Source organism: Mobula birostris, chromosome 3 (genome assembly GCF_030028105.1).
Source record: "Mobula birostris isolate sMobBir1 chromosome 3, sMobBir1.hap1, whole genome shotgun sequence".
In the NCBI taxonomy this organism is placed as follows: Eukaryota; Metazoa; Chordata; class Chondrichthyes; order Myliobatiformes; family Myliobatidae; genus Mobula; species Mobula birostris.
This window is the reverse complement of record NC_092372.1, coordinates 223,189,796-223,208,653: the sequence shown is the minus strand read 5'-3', so window position 1 is coordinate 223,208,653 and position 18,858 is coordinate 223,189,796. Positions and strand designations below refer to the sequence as shown.

General features: G+C 49.4%; 1 protein-coding gene across 1 annotated transcript; it reads right to left on the bottom strand.

The window, feature by feature from the left end:
• Positions 1 to 5,969: 5,969 nt before the first annotated feature.
• Positions 5,970 to 18,542, bottom strand: LOC140195594 (E3 ubiquitin-protein ligase TRIM7-like). The gene is made up of 6 exons (XM_072254210.1): positions 18,068 to 18,542; positions 15,857 to 15,952; positions 14,549 to 14,779; positions 12,252 to 12,274; positions 10,949 to 11,082; positions 5,970 to 8,742 (listed from the first exon to the last, which is right to left on the bottom strand). The coding sequence occupies exons 1-6, from the start codon at positions 18,458 to 18,460 to the stop codon at positions 8,219 to 8,221; spliced, it is 1,401 nt and encodes a 466-aa protein (XP_072110311.1). The 5' UTR covers positions 18,461 to 18,542; the 3' UTR covers positions 5,970 to 8,218.
• Positions 18,543 to 18,858: the final 316 nt, after the last annotated feature.

The following is an 18,858-nucleotide window of genomic DNA, read 5'->3' as shown; positions in this document are numbered from 1 at the left end:
TTCCATTACTGAAAGTCTTGGCAGTTTAGTAGAAACGCTAGTTTGCTTGCAGTTGGAAAGCACAGAGTTCATTAAATTAGTCTTGTTCAGTGGGAGGGGCAGGGCTCCGGGCTCGGCCAGTGGCAGGGTGATAGAAGGGTAACTGAGGCAAGTACTGAGTAGTGGTGATTAAACAGGGCAATGGTCTGGACAGACTGCTCTGTCTGGGCTGTACAAGGGGCAAGTCAGACATTTACACATCAGAGCAATAGCATTTTGGGGTCTCGTCATGTATGATAATCTAGTAACTGTTCCTGAATGTGTTCCACATTGTTCCTGAAGGTTGTTACAGCTGAAGGAGGTAGTGTGGATAAGCTCCCACTACTTATTAAATGCTCCCAATGGGGTCAGTCTCAAATGGCCTCTGCCAGCCAAGTCCAGCTCTTGGCTTTCATGTGTGGCTTAGCTACTAAACCCAGCATAAGCATTTCTACTGATGGGAGAAGGGACAAAGGCGGGTTACTGGCACCTTAAAACCAGTTGCTTTCGGTACATGGGACATATGAGCCACAGTTAGAAACAACAAATCTCAAACCTCCACTGTACACACAGCAGCTGTACCCACTCACAGGGAAGGCTTTGGGAGTAAACTCTGAGGGGGGAAAGTCTAGAGCTGGAGTTCCTAAGGCAGTTCCTACACTGAGTTCAGTGCTGACTGGCAACTCCTGCGACATTGCTGGTGCTAAACTCTATGGGTCTCTGCCGTTCCTTTAGATTCATCATCTGTGTGGAGAAGGGGAGTCTGCTGCACAGGCAACGGCTGGCTCTCCATTTCGTACTGACCAGGCTTGTTTATCATGTGACCATCTAGGATGCAACAACCATAGTTGGAGGGCATCATGGTAACCACCCAGCTCACTGCCATAAACGGGGTGATTTTGGATGTTCAGATAGAGGGGCTGGTGCAGGAACAGGGTACTGAGGTAAACACTTAACCAGTGAATGATGGAGCGGGCTGAGGGGCCTGATCCTGTTGCTATTCCATAGACCAGAGCAAGCCCTTCGACCATGAGGTTGTCCCAGCCCTTTAACCAACCCCAAAATCAATCTACCTCCTCCCTCCCACATAACCCTGTTTTCCTATCATCCATGTGTGTGGCTAAGAGCCACAATGTATCTGCCCCAATGTATCTGCCTCTAACACCACCCTGGCAGTGCATTTGATGCAGCCACCAATCGGGGGGGGGGGGGGTCCTTACCTCTGACATTCTCTCCGCCCCCCCCCCCCCAACCAATACTTTATCCAATCACCTTAAAGTTGTGCCCCTGTCTTGGCCTTGTGAGTTTGAGGTGGGAGGGAGGGAGTTGACCATGCAACCATATGAAGCAAGGGGACTTTGCTCTCCAGCTTGGTTCATGGAGGATTGGCTTTTATTTGTCATGTGTACATCGAAACATACAGTGAAATGCATCATTTGTGTCGTGTCAAGTCACAAAGATGTGCTGGGGACGGCCCACAGGGGTCACCACACTTCCAGTGGCACCATAGCGTGGCCACAGCTGTCCAACTCTAACCAAGTATCTTCGGGATGTGGGAGGAAATTGGAACACGTGGGATCACAGGGAAAACATCTGAATTCCTACAGGCAGCAATGGGAATTGAGCTCCGGCCTTACAGCTGGTTCTGTAAAATGATACCCCCACTGCTACGTTACCCAGGTCCACATAACCTTTTCTGCTGCAATGTTAATGCTGACATCAGGATGGTGTAAATGAAGTGACAAGGCCTGGGTGTGTCTGTAAGGCAGCCAGGTTTGGTAGCTCAGTAAGGGCTGGATCAGGTCAGATGATTTAAGGGGTACAGCAGTGCAGTAGAACTCCTTCCCTTCACTAGCAGACTCACAACTGCCAACTGGGGCAACCTGGTCCAAGGGACAGAACACAGAGTCCGAACGAGCTCTACCAGGCCATTTCCTGCGAGGAGATGGTTGTTATAATGGGTGACTTCAATCTACATATAGATTGGGTGAACCAAATTGGTAAGGGTGCTGAGGAGGAGGAATTCTTGGAATGTATGCGGGATTGTTTTTTGAACCAATATGTCGAGGAACCAACTAGAGAGCAGGCTATTCTGGACTGGGTATTGAGCAATGAGGAAGGGTTAATTAGCAATCTTGTCGTGAGAGGCCCTTTGGGTAAGAGTGACCATAATATGGTGGAATTCTTCATTAAGATGGAGAGTGACATAGTTAATTCAGAAACAAAGGTTCTGAACTTAAAGAAGGGTAACTTTGAAGGTATGAGACGTGAATTAGCTAAGATAGACTGGCAAATGACACTTAAAAGGTTGACGGTGGATATGCAATGGCAAGCATTTAAAGATTGCATGGATGAACTACAACAATTGTTCAATCCAGTTTGGCAAAAGAATAAATCAAGGAAGGTAGTGCACCCGTGGCTGACAAGGGAAATTAAGGATAGTATCAATTCCAAAGAAGCAGCATACAAATTAGCCAGAAAAAGTGGCTCACCTGAGGACTGGGAGAAATTCAGAGTTCAGCAGAGGAGGACAAAGGGCTTAATTAGGAAGGGGAAAAAAGATTATGAGAGAAAACTGGCAGGGAACATAAAAACTGACTGTAAAAGCTTTTATAGATATGTGAAAAGAAAAAGATTAGTTAAGACAAATGTAGGTCCCCTACAGACAGAAACAGGTGAATTGATTTTGGGGAGCAAGGACATGGCAGACCAATTGAATGACTACTTTGGTTCTGTCTTCACTAAGGAGGACATAAATAATCTTCCGGAAATAGTAGGGGACAGAGGGTCCAGTGAGATGGAGGAACTGAGGGAAATACATATTAGTAGGGAAGTGGTGTTAAGTAAATTGAAGGGATTAAAGGCAGATAAATCCCCAGGGCCAGATGGTCTGCATCCCAGAGTGCTTAAGGAAGTAGCCCAAGAAATAGTGGATGCATTAGTGATAATTTTTCAAAACTCTTTAGATTCTGGACTAGTTCCTGAGGATTGGAGGGTGGCTAATGTAACCCCACTTTTTAAAAAAGGACGGAGAGAGAAACCAGGGAGTTATAGACCGTTTAGCCTAACATCGGTGGTGGGGAAAATGCTAGAGTCAGTTATCAAAGATGTGATAACAGCACATTTGGAAAACGGTGAAATCATCGGACAAAGTCAGCATGGATTTGTAAAAGGAAAATCATGTCTGATGAATCTCATAGAATTTTTTGAGGGTGTAAGTAGTAGAGTGGATATGGGAGAACCAGTGGATGTGGTATATTTGGATTTTCAAAAGGCTTTTGACAAGGTCCCACACAGGAGATTAGTGTGCAAACTTAAAGCACACGATATTGGGGGTAAGGTATTGATGTGGATAGAGAGTTGGTTGGCAGACAGGAAGCAAAGAGTGGGAATAAACGGGACCTTTTCAGAATGGCAGGCAGTGACTAGTGGGGTACCGCAAGGCTCAGTGCTGGGACCCCAGTTGTTTACAATATATATTAATGACTTAGATGAGGGAATTAAATGCAGCATCTCCAAGTTTGTGGATGACACGAAGCTGGGCGGCAGTGTTAGCTGTGAGGAGGATGCAGGGTGACTTGGATAGGTTAGGTGAGTGGGCAAATTCATGGCAGATGCAATTTAATGTGGATAAATGTGAGGTTATCCACTTTGGTGGCAAAAACAGGAAAACAGATTATTATCTGAATGGTGGCTGATTCGGAAAAGGGGAGGTGCAATGAGACCTGGGTGTCATTATACACCAGTCATTGAAAGTGGGCATGCAGGTACAGCAGGCGGTGAAAAAGGCGAATGGTATACTGGCATTTATTTGCAAGAGGATTCGAGTACAGGAGCAGGGAGGTACTACTGCAGTTGTACAAGGCCCTGGTGAGACCGCACCTGGAGTATTGTGTGCAGATTTGATCCTCATATGAGGAAAGACATCCTTGCCATAGAGGGAGTACAAAGAAGGTTCACCAGATTGATTCCTGGGATGGCAGGACTTTCATATGATGAAAGACTGGATAAACTAGGCTTATACTCGTTGGAATTTAGAAGATTGAGGGGGGATCTTATTGAAATGTATAAAATCCTAAAGGGATTGGACAGGCTAGATGCAGGAAGATTGTTCCTGATGTTGGGGAAGTCCAAAACGAGGGGTCACAGTTTGAGGATAAAGGGGAAGCCTTTTAGGACCAAGATGAGGAAAAACTTCTTCACACACAGAGTACTGAATCTGTGGAATTCTCTGCCACAGGAAACAGTTGAGGCCAGTTCATTGGCTATATTTAAGAGGGAGTTAGATATGGCCCTTGTGGCTAAAGGGATCGGAGGTATGGAGAGAAGGATGGTACAGGGTTCTGAGTTGGATGATCAGCCATGATCATACTGAATGGCGGTGCAGGCTTGAAGGGCCGAATGGCCTACTCCTGCACCTATTTTCTATGTTTCTATGTCCTACATAATGACGTGTGCTGCTTTGTTACAATCAAGTTGTGAGGGAGTAAGGAGGGTATTGGAGCAGCAGATGTCTACAGGGACGTCAGAAAGGCGTTTTCAGATTCAGATTTATTTATCACATGCGCATCAAGACAACCCGAGGATGTGCTGGGGGCAGCCCACAAGTGTTGCCACACATTCTGACGCCAATACAGCATGTCCAATATTCAGCAGGTCAGCACGATGCAGAATAACCCAAGGGTGGCAGCAGCAGCAGCAACCAGACAGTCCCCTGATCTATTAGTTTGCGATACCGTGCTGGCTGAGTAGGCACTTCAAGCCGTGCTACCCCAGCAACCCCTGACAAACCCACACCGAATCGCAGGACCATTTGCAACGACCAATGAACCTGGCCGGTAGGTCTTCGGACTGTGGGAGGCAACCAGAGCACCTGGAGAAAACCGGTATGTTCTCCCACTGGAATCCTTACAAAACGGTGCTGGAAATTAACTGGCGCTCTGAGCTGTAATGGCGTCATTGCTACGCTACTGTGGTGCCCAAACACACAGAAGCCTCCAACCCCAGCGCACTGCCTCCAGGCCCTGTCTGTGGCCCCAGACTCCAGTTTGGCCTGGATTCTCAAACCCTGAGATGTCAAGTCTGTAACTGCCACCCCCCCCCCCCCGCCAGCTGTTGGAGACTGGAGGTGTTTGGCAACGTCTTTCATGGTAGGCTGGTCCACAAGAGAAGTTGAGATCCAGTGAGTGGCAAATTGGATCCAGACTTGGTGTAGTCAGAGAAGATGAGGGTTGTTCTGATAATGTCTGTGTCCATTGGTGTTTTGCAAGGCTCAGTGCTGGGACTTCTGTGATAAGACTCTTGAATCTGCTCTGCTATCCCAGTATGGCTGATTTATTACCCCTCTCAACTCCATTCTCTGTGACCTTTGATGCCCTGACTAATCAGGAGCCGAACAACCTCTGCTTTAAATGTACTCAATGATTTGGCCTCCACAGGCATCCCTGGCAATGAATTCCACAGACTCAGCACCCTCTGGCTAAAGAAATCCCTCCTCATTCTGTTCTCAAGGGATGTCCCTCTATTCTGAGGCTGTGACCTCTGCTCCTAGACTCCCCCACTTTAGGAAACATCCTTTCCAAGTCCACTCTATCTATGCCTTTCAATGTTCGATAGGTTTCAATGAGATTCCCTCCCTCATTCCTCTCAACCTCAGTGAGAAGAGGCCCAGAGTCATCAAATGTTACCCATAGATTAACCCTTTCATTCCCAGAATCATTCTCATGAACCTCCTCTGGACCAGTTTGTATATAAATGATCTGGATGAAAATGTAGGTGGGGCCATTCAGTGCAGATATGGGATCACAAGTCACTACTCCCACTGGCCTGCTTTGGTGCTCCTGTTGTTAATGTAGAGCTCATCGGATTAAACAGGGGTAGGGCTCTTAGTCAAGTCTTTACTGCCGTCTGTGGACCATAGACTCAAAGAATCTCAACACATTTAATTCCTCAAGTTTGTTTATTTAGTGAAGAAATTTGACAAAACAAGACAGGAGTTCAGCTTTACTTAGAATACATTTTCAAATACTCAATCCTTTGACCTGTTCAAAGATTCTTCCATTAGCAGTTTAGGAATTGCTGGAGGAACTCAGCAAGTCAGGCAGCCTCTACGGAGAGGAATACACAGTTGACATCTCGGGCCAAGACCCTTATTCAGGACCGTTCACCTGTCCCTTCCTAGCTTACTTTGTCTCCTCTCCCCCACCCACCTATCGTCTGTCAGCTTGTTCTCCCTCCCCTCCCCACCTTATTCTGGCTTCTTCCCCTTTTCCAGTCTGATGTTTCGGGCCAAGACCCTTCATTGACAGTTCATTCCCCTCGGTTGACAGTGCCTGGCCTGCTGAGTTCCTCCATTTTGTGAGTGTTGCTCTGGTTAGAAATGCTGCCTGTGTCCAGCTAGAAAGAATGAACGGCAGAGTCTCGTCGCTCTAACGCCAACCCTGGATACCACGTGAATAAGGTGGGCAATGAGATATCCTGGGATATTTTAGAAGGATTGGGGATAAGGAAGTGAGCTGGCCCTGATACCAAAAAATAGTATGAGGAGAGATGCAGGATTGTAACTCAGGGTGGGGAGTTGGGGGCTTAGAAACATCCACAGCTCCTGCTGGTTCCAAAGCTGCAAAGCACAGACGGGTTGGGCTGTATCTGTTACTTAATGTTGCAGGTTTGTGAAGCTCTGCAGTATTGCACACAGTTCTGGTCACCCCATTATAGGAATAACATCGAGGCTTTGGAGAGGGTGCAGAAGGAGTTTACCAGGATGGTGCCAAGATTAGAGGGCGTGTGCTGGAACGAGAGGTTGGACAAAGTTGGGTGTTTTCTCTGGTGTGTCAGAGGCTGAGGGGAGACCTGATAGAGATTTATACCATTATGAGAGGCATAGATAGACAGGCAGTATCTTTTTTCCCCAGGGTTGAAATACCTAATACGGGAGGGCGTGCATTTAAGGAGAGAGGGAAGGCAAGTTGAAAGGAGATGTGAGGGGCAAGTATTTTTAGAGTGGTGGGTGTCTGGAATGTGTTGCCTGGGGTGGTGGTAGAGACAGATACATTAGAGAGGTTTAGATAGGTACATGAATGTAAGGGATATGGACATGTGTAGGCAGAAGGGATTAGTTTAGTTAGCCATTTGATCATTAATTGGTTGGGCAAAACACTGTGGGCTGAATGGCCTGTTCTGTTTTACGTTCTCACTTGAATGCCCACCACCCTCGGTGTGGATAAGGTCCCCTCTAAATCTGTCCCCCACTTCAATGAGGAACCGATGAGACCCGAGATGCTGGAATCTGGTCTTGCCCCAAATATCGACCATCTATCTCTTTCCACACATGCCACCTGACCCATCGAGGTCACCAGCATCCTGTTTGGCACCGGGAGAAGAGGGCCACAACGGATTGGCGTCATGAGTGACGACCTACACCAGGGTGTTAGACCCAGGGTTGAGAAAGGGTTAACTGCGTTGGTAATTGAGGTTCGTTTAGAGGAGAGAGTAATGGAGTCTTTAAGGTGGTTGGAGGCCACTACAGTAGTGTAGCTGTCAGCACTCTGAGTGTTCGGAGTTCGCAGTTCACTTCCAGCGCCATTTGTACGTCCTCCCCATGGAAAACATGGTTTTCTCCAGGTGCTCCAGTATCACAACAGTGATGGCGCAGATAGACTTTGAGAGACATTTGGGGATAATAGAAAAATGGAGAGCTTGGGGGAGGGAAGGGATAGGTTGGTCTTACAGTAGGTTAGAAGGTCAGCACAACATTATGGGCAGAATGGCCTTGTACTGTGCTGTAACGTTTTGTGTCTTAAGTGGTTTAGTTGAATCTAAAGGGTCTTAAATTTGAACACAGCAGACCATGACCTGAAAATTCATTGAGATTTGAGTTGAGAAAATTCATTGAGAAAAGAGTTGTGAATTAAACCCAGACGGATGAGGAGGCCGAGTCACTGGGTACATTTAAAGTGGAGGGTGATAGATTCTTGATTAGTCAGTGCACTAAGGAGAATGGGGTTGAGAGGAATAATTAATCAACCATATGGAACGGAAGAGCAGACTTGATGGGCCAAATGGCCTAATCCTGCTCCTTTGTCTCGTGGTATAAAAGCAGTAACGTACTACAGAAAACGGGAGAACAGTGGCTTCTTCACTGGGTGAGAGAGCAGAGCCAGCCCGAGGGGCTCAGTTGGTGAACCCCTGGGTGTGTCCTTCAGCACAACAGCTTGAGGGAGGAGTTGCCGGAACAGGAGAAGGCCGGGAACACAGGCTCCGTGAAGGTGGTCTGGAAGGTGTAGAGGTGCCGCGGGCAGTCACCGACCTGGTAAAAGGACACGGTCCCCCCCTCGTAGTCCAGCTGGACGCGGATCCGGCTGACGGCGGGGAATTCACGCAGGTAGGTCTGCTGGTTCCTGTGGCAGGCGGTCAGGGCGCCGCGGTACAAGTACAAGCACCACGACTTGGCGCTGTTGGTGAAGTGGGACTGCAGGCCGCCCCGGTCGATGCTCCCGTAAGCCACCCCCACACCCCAGGCAACGCCGCCCGTCTTCAGGTCCCAGGAGTGGCAGCCGGCCGTGAAGCTTTGCGCGCAAAGGATCTGGTGCATGTTCTCGAACATTTTAGAGTTGTGCCAGGAGTTCTCTCCCATGTAACCAAACATCACTGTCTTCTCATCTTCGGACACATTTAGGAGCCAGTAGGCAGAGTCTGGGTCCAGCGTCAGCGAAGACCACTGATCTAGGGGAGGGAGGATGAGCAGGAAGTGTTAGATCCACCAGAGTGATTGTTGCCCCAGGACCTGTGACCAGATCCCTTGTGTCACTGGCTTTGTTTATCTGTACCTACACACCCCTGTATCCCATAACTTGCCTGTACCCCGACCCTTGGGTTGGCTGGCTGCGGTTATCATAATGCTATTACAGCGTGGCGACCCAAGTCCAATTCTAGCTCTGAGGAGTTTGCACCTTCTCCCCATGACCACGTGGGTTTCCTCTGGGTGCTCCAGCTTCCTCCCACAGTGCGAAGACTCACTGGTTAGTAGGTGAATCGGTCCTGCGATTAGGCGAGGGTTAGATGGGTGGATTGCCGAGTTGGATACTGTTGTTATGGCTGAAGAGATGAAGGTACATGGGCAGAACACAGGAACTGGGTAATGAATGCGGATAAAGAACACGGTCAAGTGGCACAGTAGCGTAGTGGTCAGCACAACACTTTAACAGTAGCAGCAACCCGGGTTCAATCCCTGCCACGGTCTGTAAGGAGTTTGTACCTTCTCACCTTGACCATGTGGGGTTCCTCTGGGTGCTCCAGTTTCCTCCCACAGTCCAAAGACTCACCGGTCGGTCACATGGGTGTAATTGGACGGCATGGGCTGGAGGGCCTGTTACTGGGCTGTATCTCTAAATAAATATTTTACTGTGTTTATCTACGTTCAGATTCCCAACCTGGGGTCCACAGACTCCTTGCTTCATGGTATTGGTCCATGATACGGGAAAGGTGGGGAACCCCTGCTCTAAACCTTTCCTTTCCAAGTACCACCTTAAGGCTGATTTATACTTGTGCCTTAAGTGCTCTCTACACCGAACCTTACACAGTAGCCTAACGCGCACCTCTCCCAAAATGTAACTACACGTCGTGGTGTCGCAGACGGAACAACTGTGATTGGTCAGCTTGGTAGCATCACATTTCCTCCTACGCTGCAATAGCTTCCCATTGGGCGACTGAAGGGCAGGGAAGGAACTCTGGCTGCAATGCTTTCCATAAAGCTTTACAGACCTCCGGAATTATGGAGGACCCTGTGCTTGACACCAGTTTGTAGCTGCTACAGCCTGTTAACTTCCACCTGAAGCTGAAACTCGAATGGTGATTGCCAGTCTCTGAGTATACTGTGTGTACGCTGATATGAAATAAATGGTTGGAGACAATGAACCAAATGGTCAAATCTACCTGCTGACATCTGAAAATATTTGAAATGCATTTCCTTGTCCATGCCTCTCAGTGGCTGGACAAGCACAGAAAATTCACCCTCCTTCAGTTTCAGTCACCATTGTTTGAAGTTTGAGTTTCTACGTGTTGAGTTTCAACACGAAGAAACTCAACACAGCGGCATAGAAACCCTACCGCCAACTCATGTTTTGGCGGTGAATTGCAGAGAGACACAGACACACCAACGCACAAGTATAAATGCTCACAACGGCATAGCCCACTTGCATAGGCTACGGCGTAAGCTAGTACACACAAGTATAAATCAGCCTTTAGATGTTATTGATGTCCAGGCCTCAAACACCTCCTCTGGTTGATCCTCTGTCTTTAAAAGATCTCCCCTCAGCTTTAACCTTTCCTTTAGTTCTCAATTCTCCAACCCTGGGAAAAGGACTCTGCACCTTCATCTCAAGACTTTAGAAGGCCATAACTCCTTCTCCTACGCTCCAATGATAATGTAGGTTGGATTGGCTACAGTCAAGTTCCCCCAGAGTTGCAAACTCTGGGAATGTGGGGATAAAAATTGTAATTATGGGGTTGTTGATGGTCCGCATGGACTCGATGGGCCAAAGTGCCTATTTCTGAGCTACGTGTCCACTCTATTTAGGCTTCTCAATATTTGGTAGGTTTAACCTCTGCATTGATATTTCCAGCTGCAAACAGAGGGCTTTACAAAACTGACCCAAGCCCAGGAAGGGGTCCCAGAGATGTACCCTGAAACTTGGTTCCCACTCGTTACTTCTAATCGACGTCTAACTTCTCTCTCTATTTCCCCCTTGCACAGGGCTCCATAGAGCCAGAACCCTCAGTGTAAGGGGAGACAGTACTGTCCTGCTCTTTAAGCCCATCCATAGAATTCCCACTACCTGATTACTGTAGCCTACATCACTGCCCCTTCCTTAGGCGGGTCCAGCACACCGCCTCTTGTTTCCCCCACCAGCACCCTGAGGATGTCGCCTACCTGTTGTTCCCAGGATGGCTGAGTGGTACGTGAAAGAATTTTTCAGCCTTTTCCTGATGGCCTCTGGCGCACTGTACAGATTCAGGACAAGCCTCGGGACGTCAGGCACCGCTTTCTTCTGTTCTTCTGCGATTCTGCATCGAACGAGGCAAAATCGTCCATCAGTCCGTGTCAAGTTTATTGTCTATTTCACTCAGGTACAATCAAAGACCTACTTGCAGCAGCATTACAAGCCCATAGCATCCGATAAGCAGCACTCACAAGAAAAACAGAATGTTTAAAAGATGGCTATTGAGTTATTAGAAGTTATTGTCAATTGGCTGTGGCTGCTTTCTGGAGCATAGGAGGGTGATAGGGGTGTGTAAAATCATGAGTGGGGAAAAATTAAGGTGGACCGTCACAATCTTTATCCCCAGGGTAGTAGGGTCTAAAACTTGGAAGCTGCAAGTAATCAGACCATAAGAGCCACTGGCATTTAGGGCAACAATGAAGGTCGTCCATCTCTGACTGTGTTCGGGGCTTCCTTCATCACGCCAGTCCTGGATGGAGACTCAGGAAAACCATCACGCACAGAAGTAGAAGGGTTCTTCACCGCCGTTTCCAAACAGTGCTGTTAGCCAGGAGCTGAATCCCCAAACCCGGTCGACCAGTGGACCACTCCTAGCCTGGTCTTTTCCCTTTGGCCTGTTTGGTGTGGGTGCCCCAGGTCTCTGGTACTGTGAAGCATTGTGCCAACCACTATTATTGTGCTGAACTCAAGTATATGTACAGTCAGGCGATAAACTTGAACTGGGGGGGGGGGGGGGGCAGAGGTTTAGGGAAAGATTTAGAGGGGACCAGCGAGGCAACTTTTCCCACACAGGGTGAATGGAACGAGCTGCCAGAGAGGTGGGGTGGCAGGGGCAGGGGCAGGTAGAATGAGAGTTTAAAACTCTTTGGACAAGGTACACGGGTATGAAAAGTTTATGGCTGAATAGGACTAGCTCTGAAGGGTGTCTTGGTTAGCACGGAGCAGTCGGGCCAAAGAACCAGTTTCTGTGCTGTGTGACTTGGACTCGGAAAGGATGCCATTCGGTACATCAGGTCGCTGCTATACCCAGAGATATCCCATTCCTCAGCGACACCAGAGATGGGGATCAAACCAGGGTCTCAGCAACTTTGCTCACTATCCTGGAGGCTGCGTGACCCCCGAACAAGATTCACAGAGCCAGGGCACTTGCAGTGTAAGGGGAGACGGGGCACTTCACCAACTCTGACAGAGGGGTATCGTGCGCGGCAGAGGTCGTGACAGAATGGTACTTACTTCAGGAGGAGCTGACTGGAGCCCTGTGTGGTGGGAAAACAAAGAGAAGTTAGACGACGATTAGAAATGACGAGCGGGAACAGAGTATCAGAGCACATCTCTGGGACCTGTTCCTGGGCTTAAGTCATAGCATCATTGGTTTTAGAGATACAGGCAACTCTGGCCCAACGAGTCCACTGCCACGTGACCAATCCCTAGTCTTTGGAATGTGGAGGAAACCCACACGGTCACGGGGAAACCCGGGCAGCAGATACCATAAAAGTGCTGTGCAAAGCACTATGCCCCTGTGCCACCAAATCACCCGTACCAACCAACACTTCGTCCCGTTCATCTGCATTTGACCCTGAACTCCATGCCCACTGGCTTTTCCCTGGGAGACGGACCTCGTACATTCACCCAGTTTGTGCCCCTCACCTGTTAACAGACCTCTGAAAGGCCACCTGTCAGTTTCCTTTGCTGCCTGCTTGTTATAACTTGAGTGCCCGCATCCCCATAACAAGTCCTAGCCTGCCCCGACGTCTCCTCTCACTGTGACAAGCCTTCACACTTTGATGTGCAGAGTGGATGGGATAAAGGGCTTATTCCTGTGATGTACATCTCTGAGCTAGTTGTAAACTGGGTTATTATCGTCACATGTACCAACGTTCAGTGTAAAAATTCCATCCATACACAAAGGGTGTGCTGGCATTGCGGAGCATCCAGAACAGGGGTTCCCAACCGTTTTATGCCTTGGACCCCTCCCATTAACCGAGGGGTCCGTGCACCCCAGGTTAGGAATCTGTGGTTCAGAGGAGGTTTATGAGAACAATGCCAGTAGTAAATGCAGCCCAGTCCATCGCGGGTAAAGCCTTCCCAACCATTGAGTAAATCTACACGGTGTTGTCACAGGAAAGCAGCATCCTTCATCGGGGACCCCCACCACCCAGGTCACGCTCTCTTCTCGCTGCTGCCATCGGGAACAGGAGCCTTGGGACTCACACCACCAGGTTCAGGAACAGTTACCACCCCTCAGCCATCAGGGTCTTGCACCAGAGGGGACAACTTCACTTGCCCCATCATTGAACTTTTCCCACAAACGATGGACTCACTTTCAAGGATTCTTCATCTAATGTTCTCTATTTATTGTTTGTTTGTTCATTTACTTATTATTTATTACTTTTTGTACGGCTCATTGTCTTTTGCACACTAACTGAACACCCCAGCTGATGCGGGCTTTCAATGATTCTATTACAGTTATTATTCTATTATTGATTTATTGAGTTTGTCTGCAAGAAAATTAATCTCAGGGTTACATAGAGTGACAGATATGTACGATAATAAGTTTATTTTGAACTCTGAAGTGGTTGAGGCAGGTTCGGTGTTGTCATTTAAAGTTAAATTGGATAGATGTATGGACAGGAAAGGAATGGAGGGTTATGGGCTGAGTGCAGGTCGGTGGGACTAGGTGAGAGTAAGCATTCGGCATGGATTAGAAGGGCCGAGATGGCCTGTTTCCGTGCTGTAATTGTTATATGTTGACTGTTTGACGGCTCTGGGTCTGTACTCACTGGAGTTTATAAGAACCATGGGGGGATCTCTTTGATCTACTGAATATTGAAAGGCTTAGATCGAGTGGATTTGGAGAAGATGTTTCAGATAGTGGGTATTCTAGGACTAGAGGGCACAGCCTCAAAATAGAGAAACATCCCTTTAGAATAGAGACAAGGAGAAATTCGTTTAGCCGGGGGTGGGAGGGTAAATCTGTAGAATTCATTGCCACTGATGACTGTGGGGTAGTTTCAAAACAGAGATTGATAGGTATTTAAATTAATAAGGGCGTCAGAAGTTATGGGAAGAAGGCAGGAGACTGAGGTTGAGCGGGACAATAAATCAGTTGAGATAGAATAGTAGACCATGCTCGATGGGCTGAATGGACTAATTCTGCTCCTACAGATTTCCCCACATTAAGGCAGTACATGGGAGAACGATAACAATGCAGAATAAAGTGTTGCAGTCACAGAGAAAGGGCAATGTAGGCAGACTGCAAGGCGCAAGACCATGGCAAGGTAGATTATGAGGCCAAGAGTTGATTTTAATGACACTAGGGACCACTCAATAGTCTTATAACAGTGGGACAGAAAGTGTCCTTGAGCCTGGTGGGATGTGCCTTCAGGTTTTTGTACTTTCTGCTCTGCCTGACGAGGGGGGAGAACGTTGGGGAGGGTGGAATCTTTGAATATGCTGGCTATCTTACTGAGGAGTGGTGCGTTTGGGATGGGTCACAGCATGAGGGTGATGTGAAACTGAGGGTCTCCTACCTGGATGAACGGCAGAGGGCCGCTCTGTACCAGGCTGCGGGTCTCGTTGTCGATGAGCCTGATACGATCCATCCGCTCCACCAGCTCCTCAAAACTCCTGCTGCTCTCGGCCAACACCTTCTCCCCCTCCTGGTCGATAGCCTTCAGCGCACATTCCTCGTCCGCCTCCAGGCTCCTCCTCCACTCCGCAAACTTCTTCGACAGGTTCCCCTTCAGCTGACCGACCTGTGTCTGAAATTCCAAACCACGGGACTCGTTACAAAGTCTGAGATGGGGCAGTGAAGGTGGTGTTGTTCAATACGAAGTGTGTACAATATTCTGGTGCGGTCCCACCAACGACTACCCGGCCAACGAGGGAATGGGAGCAGTTAGCAGTTTGACAAAGCAACGTGGAAGTTGCAAAATGCAGAGCAGGAAGACATGCCGGGCAGATCAGGTCGTTGCGCTGGCCTTCAGATCTGTCTGACCTCCACACACGTGGACCACCCACCCCAAAACCCCTCCCACACTGCTTGGGAAGACCAGTGCTGAGGAAGGTCGCAGTCCAGAATGTTGACTGGTTACTCTTTTCCATAGATGCTGCCAGGCCTGCTAAGTTCCTCCAGTATTTTGTGTGTGTTGTTTTGGTTAAAGCAACCCTTCCCAGACACTCTCTGTTCCCCCCCCCACCCCCCCAGCCTGAAAGTACAAAAGCTTGAGTTACTACCAGGCTCAAGCATGGCTTTTATACTTCCGATGCAGTAAGAAACTGGGCAGAGATGGTTGGAAAAGGTTACAGGCCGGAAAAGGCATCTGACAGGAGAGTGGTCCACGGGAGAAAGGAAAGCAGGAGGGGACACCAGATGGGTAGGCGAGAAGAAGGGGATAAGAGATGAGCCAGGATGGGGAATGGAAAAAGAGAGGTGAGGGGGGAGAAGTGACCAGTATTTAGAGAAATCGACGTAATTGTCATCGGAATACGAGGTGTTGCTCCTCCAACGTGACAGTGGTCTTACTGTGTCAGAATTGTAGTGAGAAGTAGAATTAAAATGGCTGGCCACCAGGAAATCCCACCTGTGTCAGACGGAACTAACGGGTGTGTTGCCTTCTTGTGTTTTGGATTGGGTGGGTGGGGAGGGAAAGGCTTGTTCCCTCCTCAGAACCGCGAGGTAATCATTTCTCTAACATTTCCCTACATGGCAGGCACTCAGACCCCCATGGGAAAATATCCATGAAGTTCCCGACATGACATCGGCACTCCAGACCTGAGGAATGCCACTTGGGAAACTGAATCGCACGGAGCATCTCCAAGGACCCAGCTCCACCTACCTTCACGTCGGATTCTGATAGCGCCACGTCTTGCTGCTTGAAGTGACAATTTTGTTGGATTATCCGCAGATTTTCAACTTCTTTCTTCAGCTTTTCCTGCGGGAGGAAGAATTAAAGGGCACTTAGCAGAAGTAGGCCATTCAGCCCGGAGTCTGTTCCATCACGTGTGATTTACTATCCCTCTCAACCCCACCTTTAGTGCCCTGAACCCATCAGCCTCTGCGGGTGGTGGACAGAGCACAGGGGCTGTGCAGTGACAACTCTGATGTGCAGGAGCGTAGGAGCCGCAGAGAGTAATGGACCTAATACACCACGGGCACATCCCTCCCCACCATCGGTGGTGTCTACAGGAGGCAACGTCCATCATCACAGATCCTCACCACCTGGACCATGCCATCTTCTCACAGCTACCACTGGGCAGGAGGTACAGAAGCCTGAAGTCCCAGGTTCAGGGACAGTGACTTCCCTTCAACTATCCAGTTCTTCAGATGACCTGCACATCCTCAATCCAGTAACACCACGACCACTTCGATCACTCTGCACCGAAGTGGACCTCGTGGACTCTGTCCCCACTCGTGTTCTTCCTTGTCCTTCCCTTCAACCACTCAGTTCTGGAACCCACTGGCACAACCCCCAATGACTACAGCCTGAAGATTGACGTTTCGCTCGACTGGTCACATGCACATCGAAACATTCAGCGAGATGTGTCGTGTGATGTGCTGGGGGGGCAGCCCACAACCCTGACTCTTACGTCTTTGGAATGTGGGGGGGGGGGCATCGGAGCACCCGGAGGAAACCCACGTGGTCAATGGGAGAACGAACAAACTCCTCTGAATCAGGATCACTTCATTGCCAGTCTGTGAAACAGACCAGAATTGATCGTGGTTCGGTGTCAAGCATAAAACACAGACAACACAATAGCAACCAACGATAGTGTAAACAGCCATAAGCAATCAACAATTAGCAGAACGGTCACATGTGCAAACTCAATAATCAAACTGAAATAAACGTGAAAATATGGACAGACTCAATAATTATCAACACGACAAGGAGAGCAGTAAAGACCGTCGAATGCAGGGGTTCCCAACATGGGATTCACAGACTCCTAGCTTAATGGTCCTCGGCACTAAGGTTGGGAACCCCGGTTTAACGGATGGCGTGCAGGGACAGTGTAGGGGATTACAGCTGAGTGGGTTTTGTTGGAAAGCTGGATTTCTTCGGAGGTGATGTGTCCCCTGGTGACATGGACAGTTGCAGCAGTTTGGTAACACTTTGGTCACCTTGCACCCACATAGACTTTTCTTTTGCTCCAAGTGTGTTCTTTCTTGTAAAAAAAAGCATTATTTACACTTCAGTTGTGCCTTTTCCTTGTGAAAGCTGCTTCTCTGATTCTGTGTGCCTGTAATGCTGTTGCTAGTAAGTTTTTCATTGCCCCTGCGCAGACACGTACTTGCGTGGATAACGATAAACTTGACCTTGGAATCACAAGACTACTACATACACTTGTCGAAGTGCCCATACACTCGGTGGCTGCATTATTAGATACACCAGCTCGTTAATGCAAATATCTAATCAGCCACTCATGTGGCAGCAACTCAATGCGTAAAAGCATGCAGACACGGGTCAAGAGGTTCAGAGTAGACATTAGAATGGGGGAAGAAATGTGATGGAAGTGACTCTGACTGTGGAATGATTACTGGTGCCAGATGGGGTGGTTTGAGTATATCAGAAACTGCCGATCTCCTGTGATTTTCACACGACACTCTCTAGAGTTTACAGAGAATGGTGCGAGAAACAAAAGAAAAATCCGGTGAGCGGCAGTTCTGTGGGTGAAAACGGCTTGTTGGTGAAAGAGGTCAGAGGAGAATGGCCAGACTGGTTCAGTCTGACAGAAGGCGACAGTAACTCTACTAACCACGTGTTATAACAGCGGTGTGCAGAAAAACATCTCCGAACGCACAACTTAAGTGTGTGAGCTACCGCAGAAGATCACGAACACGCACTCAGTGGCCACTTTATTAGGTACAGGAGCCGTCTAATAAAGTGGCCAGAATAACCGTTCTGTAGTAAAGCTCGCAAAAGTCCCATACTCCTACGAATTTATTATCATTTTGCCTTGATTTGCATTTCTCCAAGCCTCCAGTCGTTTACCTTACGAGAAAGAAGTTTCACCTGGCCAGGACCCGGTCTCTGGAACCCGGCCCGGCTTACCTTGATGTTCGCCCGCGCCGTCTCCAGGCTGACCAGGGTGTGGACCGTGTGCCTGCCCGTGGCGGTACAGGGGCCGCACACACACTCGCCGTCCTCCTCGCAGTAGAACTGCAGCGGCCGCCCGTGCTCGCTGCACAGCCCCCGGTCTCCGTCCACCTCCCGCGGCTGCCCACCGGCGGCGGGGAGCTGGGCTTCGGGGGCGGACGGCGCCTCGGCTCCGGCCGGGGTTCCCGGGTCGCTGTGACCGCGGGGACATTCCACCTCCGTCCGCAGCTCGGTGCCGAAGTAGCGGCCGCACTCGGAGCAGAGGCGGCCGGCGTCCGGGCACGGCGAGCGGCACACGGCGCACTCGGACTCGGGCTCGGGCTCCCGAGGCGCCTCCGCTCCCTCCATGTCCCCGGGGCGTGAGGAGGAGAGCAGCGGTGCAGAACGGTTCGTGTCCCGGGGACGTAACTGGAGGGCGGGACAGGGCGGGGGTTAGCCCTTCGCAAGCCTCACCAGGCAGGCTCTAGGAAGGCGTGGCTGGAGTTCACAGGGGAGGGGAAAGGGTGTGAGTGAGGGACAGGCTGGGATGTCAGACCGGGGACTGCAGACGCTGGGATCCGCAGCAACACACAAACCGCTGGAGGAGCGCGGCGGGTCGACCCGTGTCTGTGGGGGTCGGGAGAGGGGATGGTCCGAGTTTCGGGTCGGGACCACGCATCAAGAGTTATATAAGTCGTACGGCCCGGGAACAGGCCTTTCGGCCCAACCGGTCCCTGATGCCCATCCGAGTCAGTCCCATTTACCAG

Excerpts from the sequence above, each read along its gene's own strand:
- LOC140195594 (XM_072254210.1), bottom strand. The coding sequence starts at position 18,460 with ATGGAGGGAGCGGAGGCGCCTCGGGAGCCCGAGCCCGAGTCCGAGTGC. Across the intron at positions 11,083-12,251 it reads TCCAGTCAGCTCCTCCTGAA|AATCGCAGAAGAACAGAAGA; the intron begins GTAAGTACCATT and ends CGTTCGATGCAG. Across the intron at positions 8,743-10,948 it reads AGCCATCCTGGGAACAACAG|ATCAGTGGTCTTCGCTGACG; the intron begins GTAGGCGACATC and ends TCCCTCCCCTAG.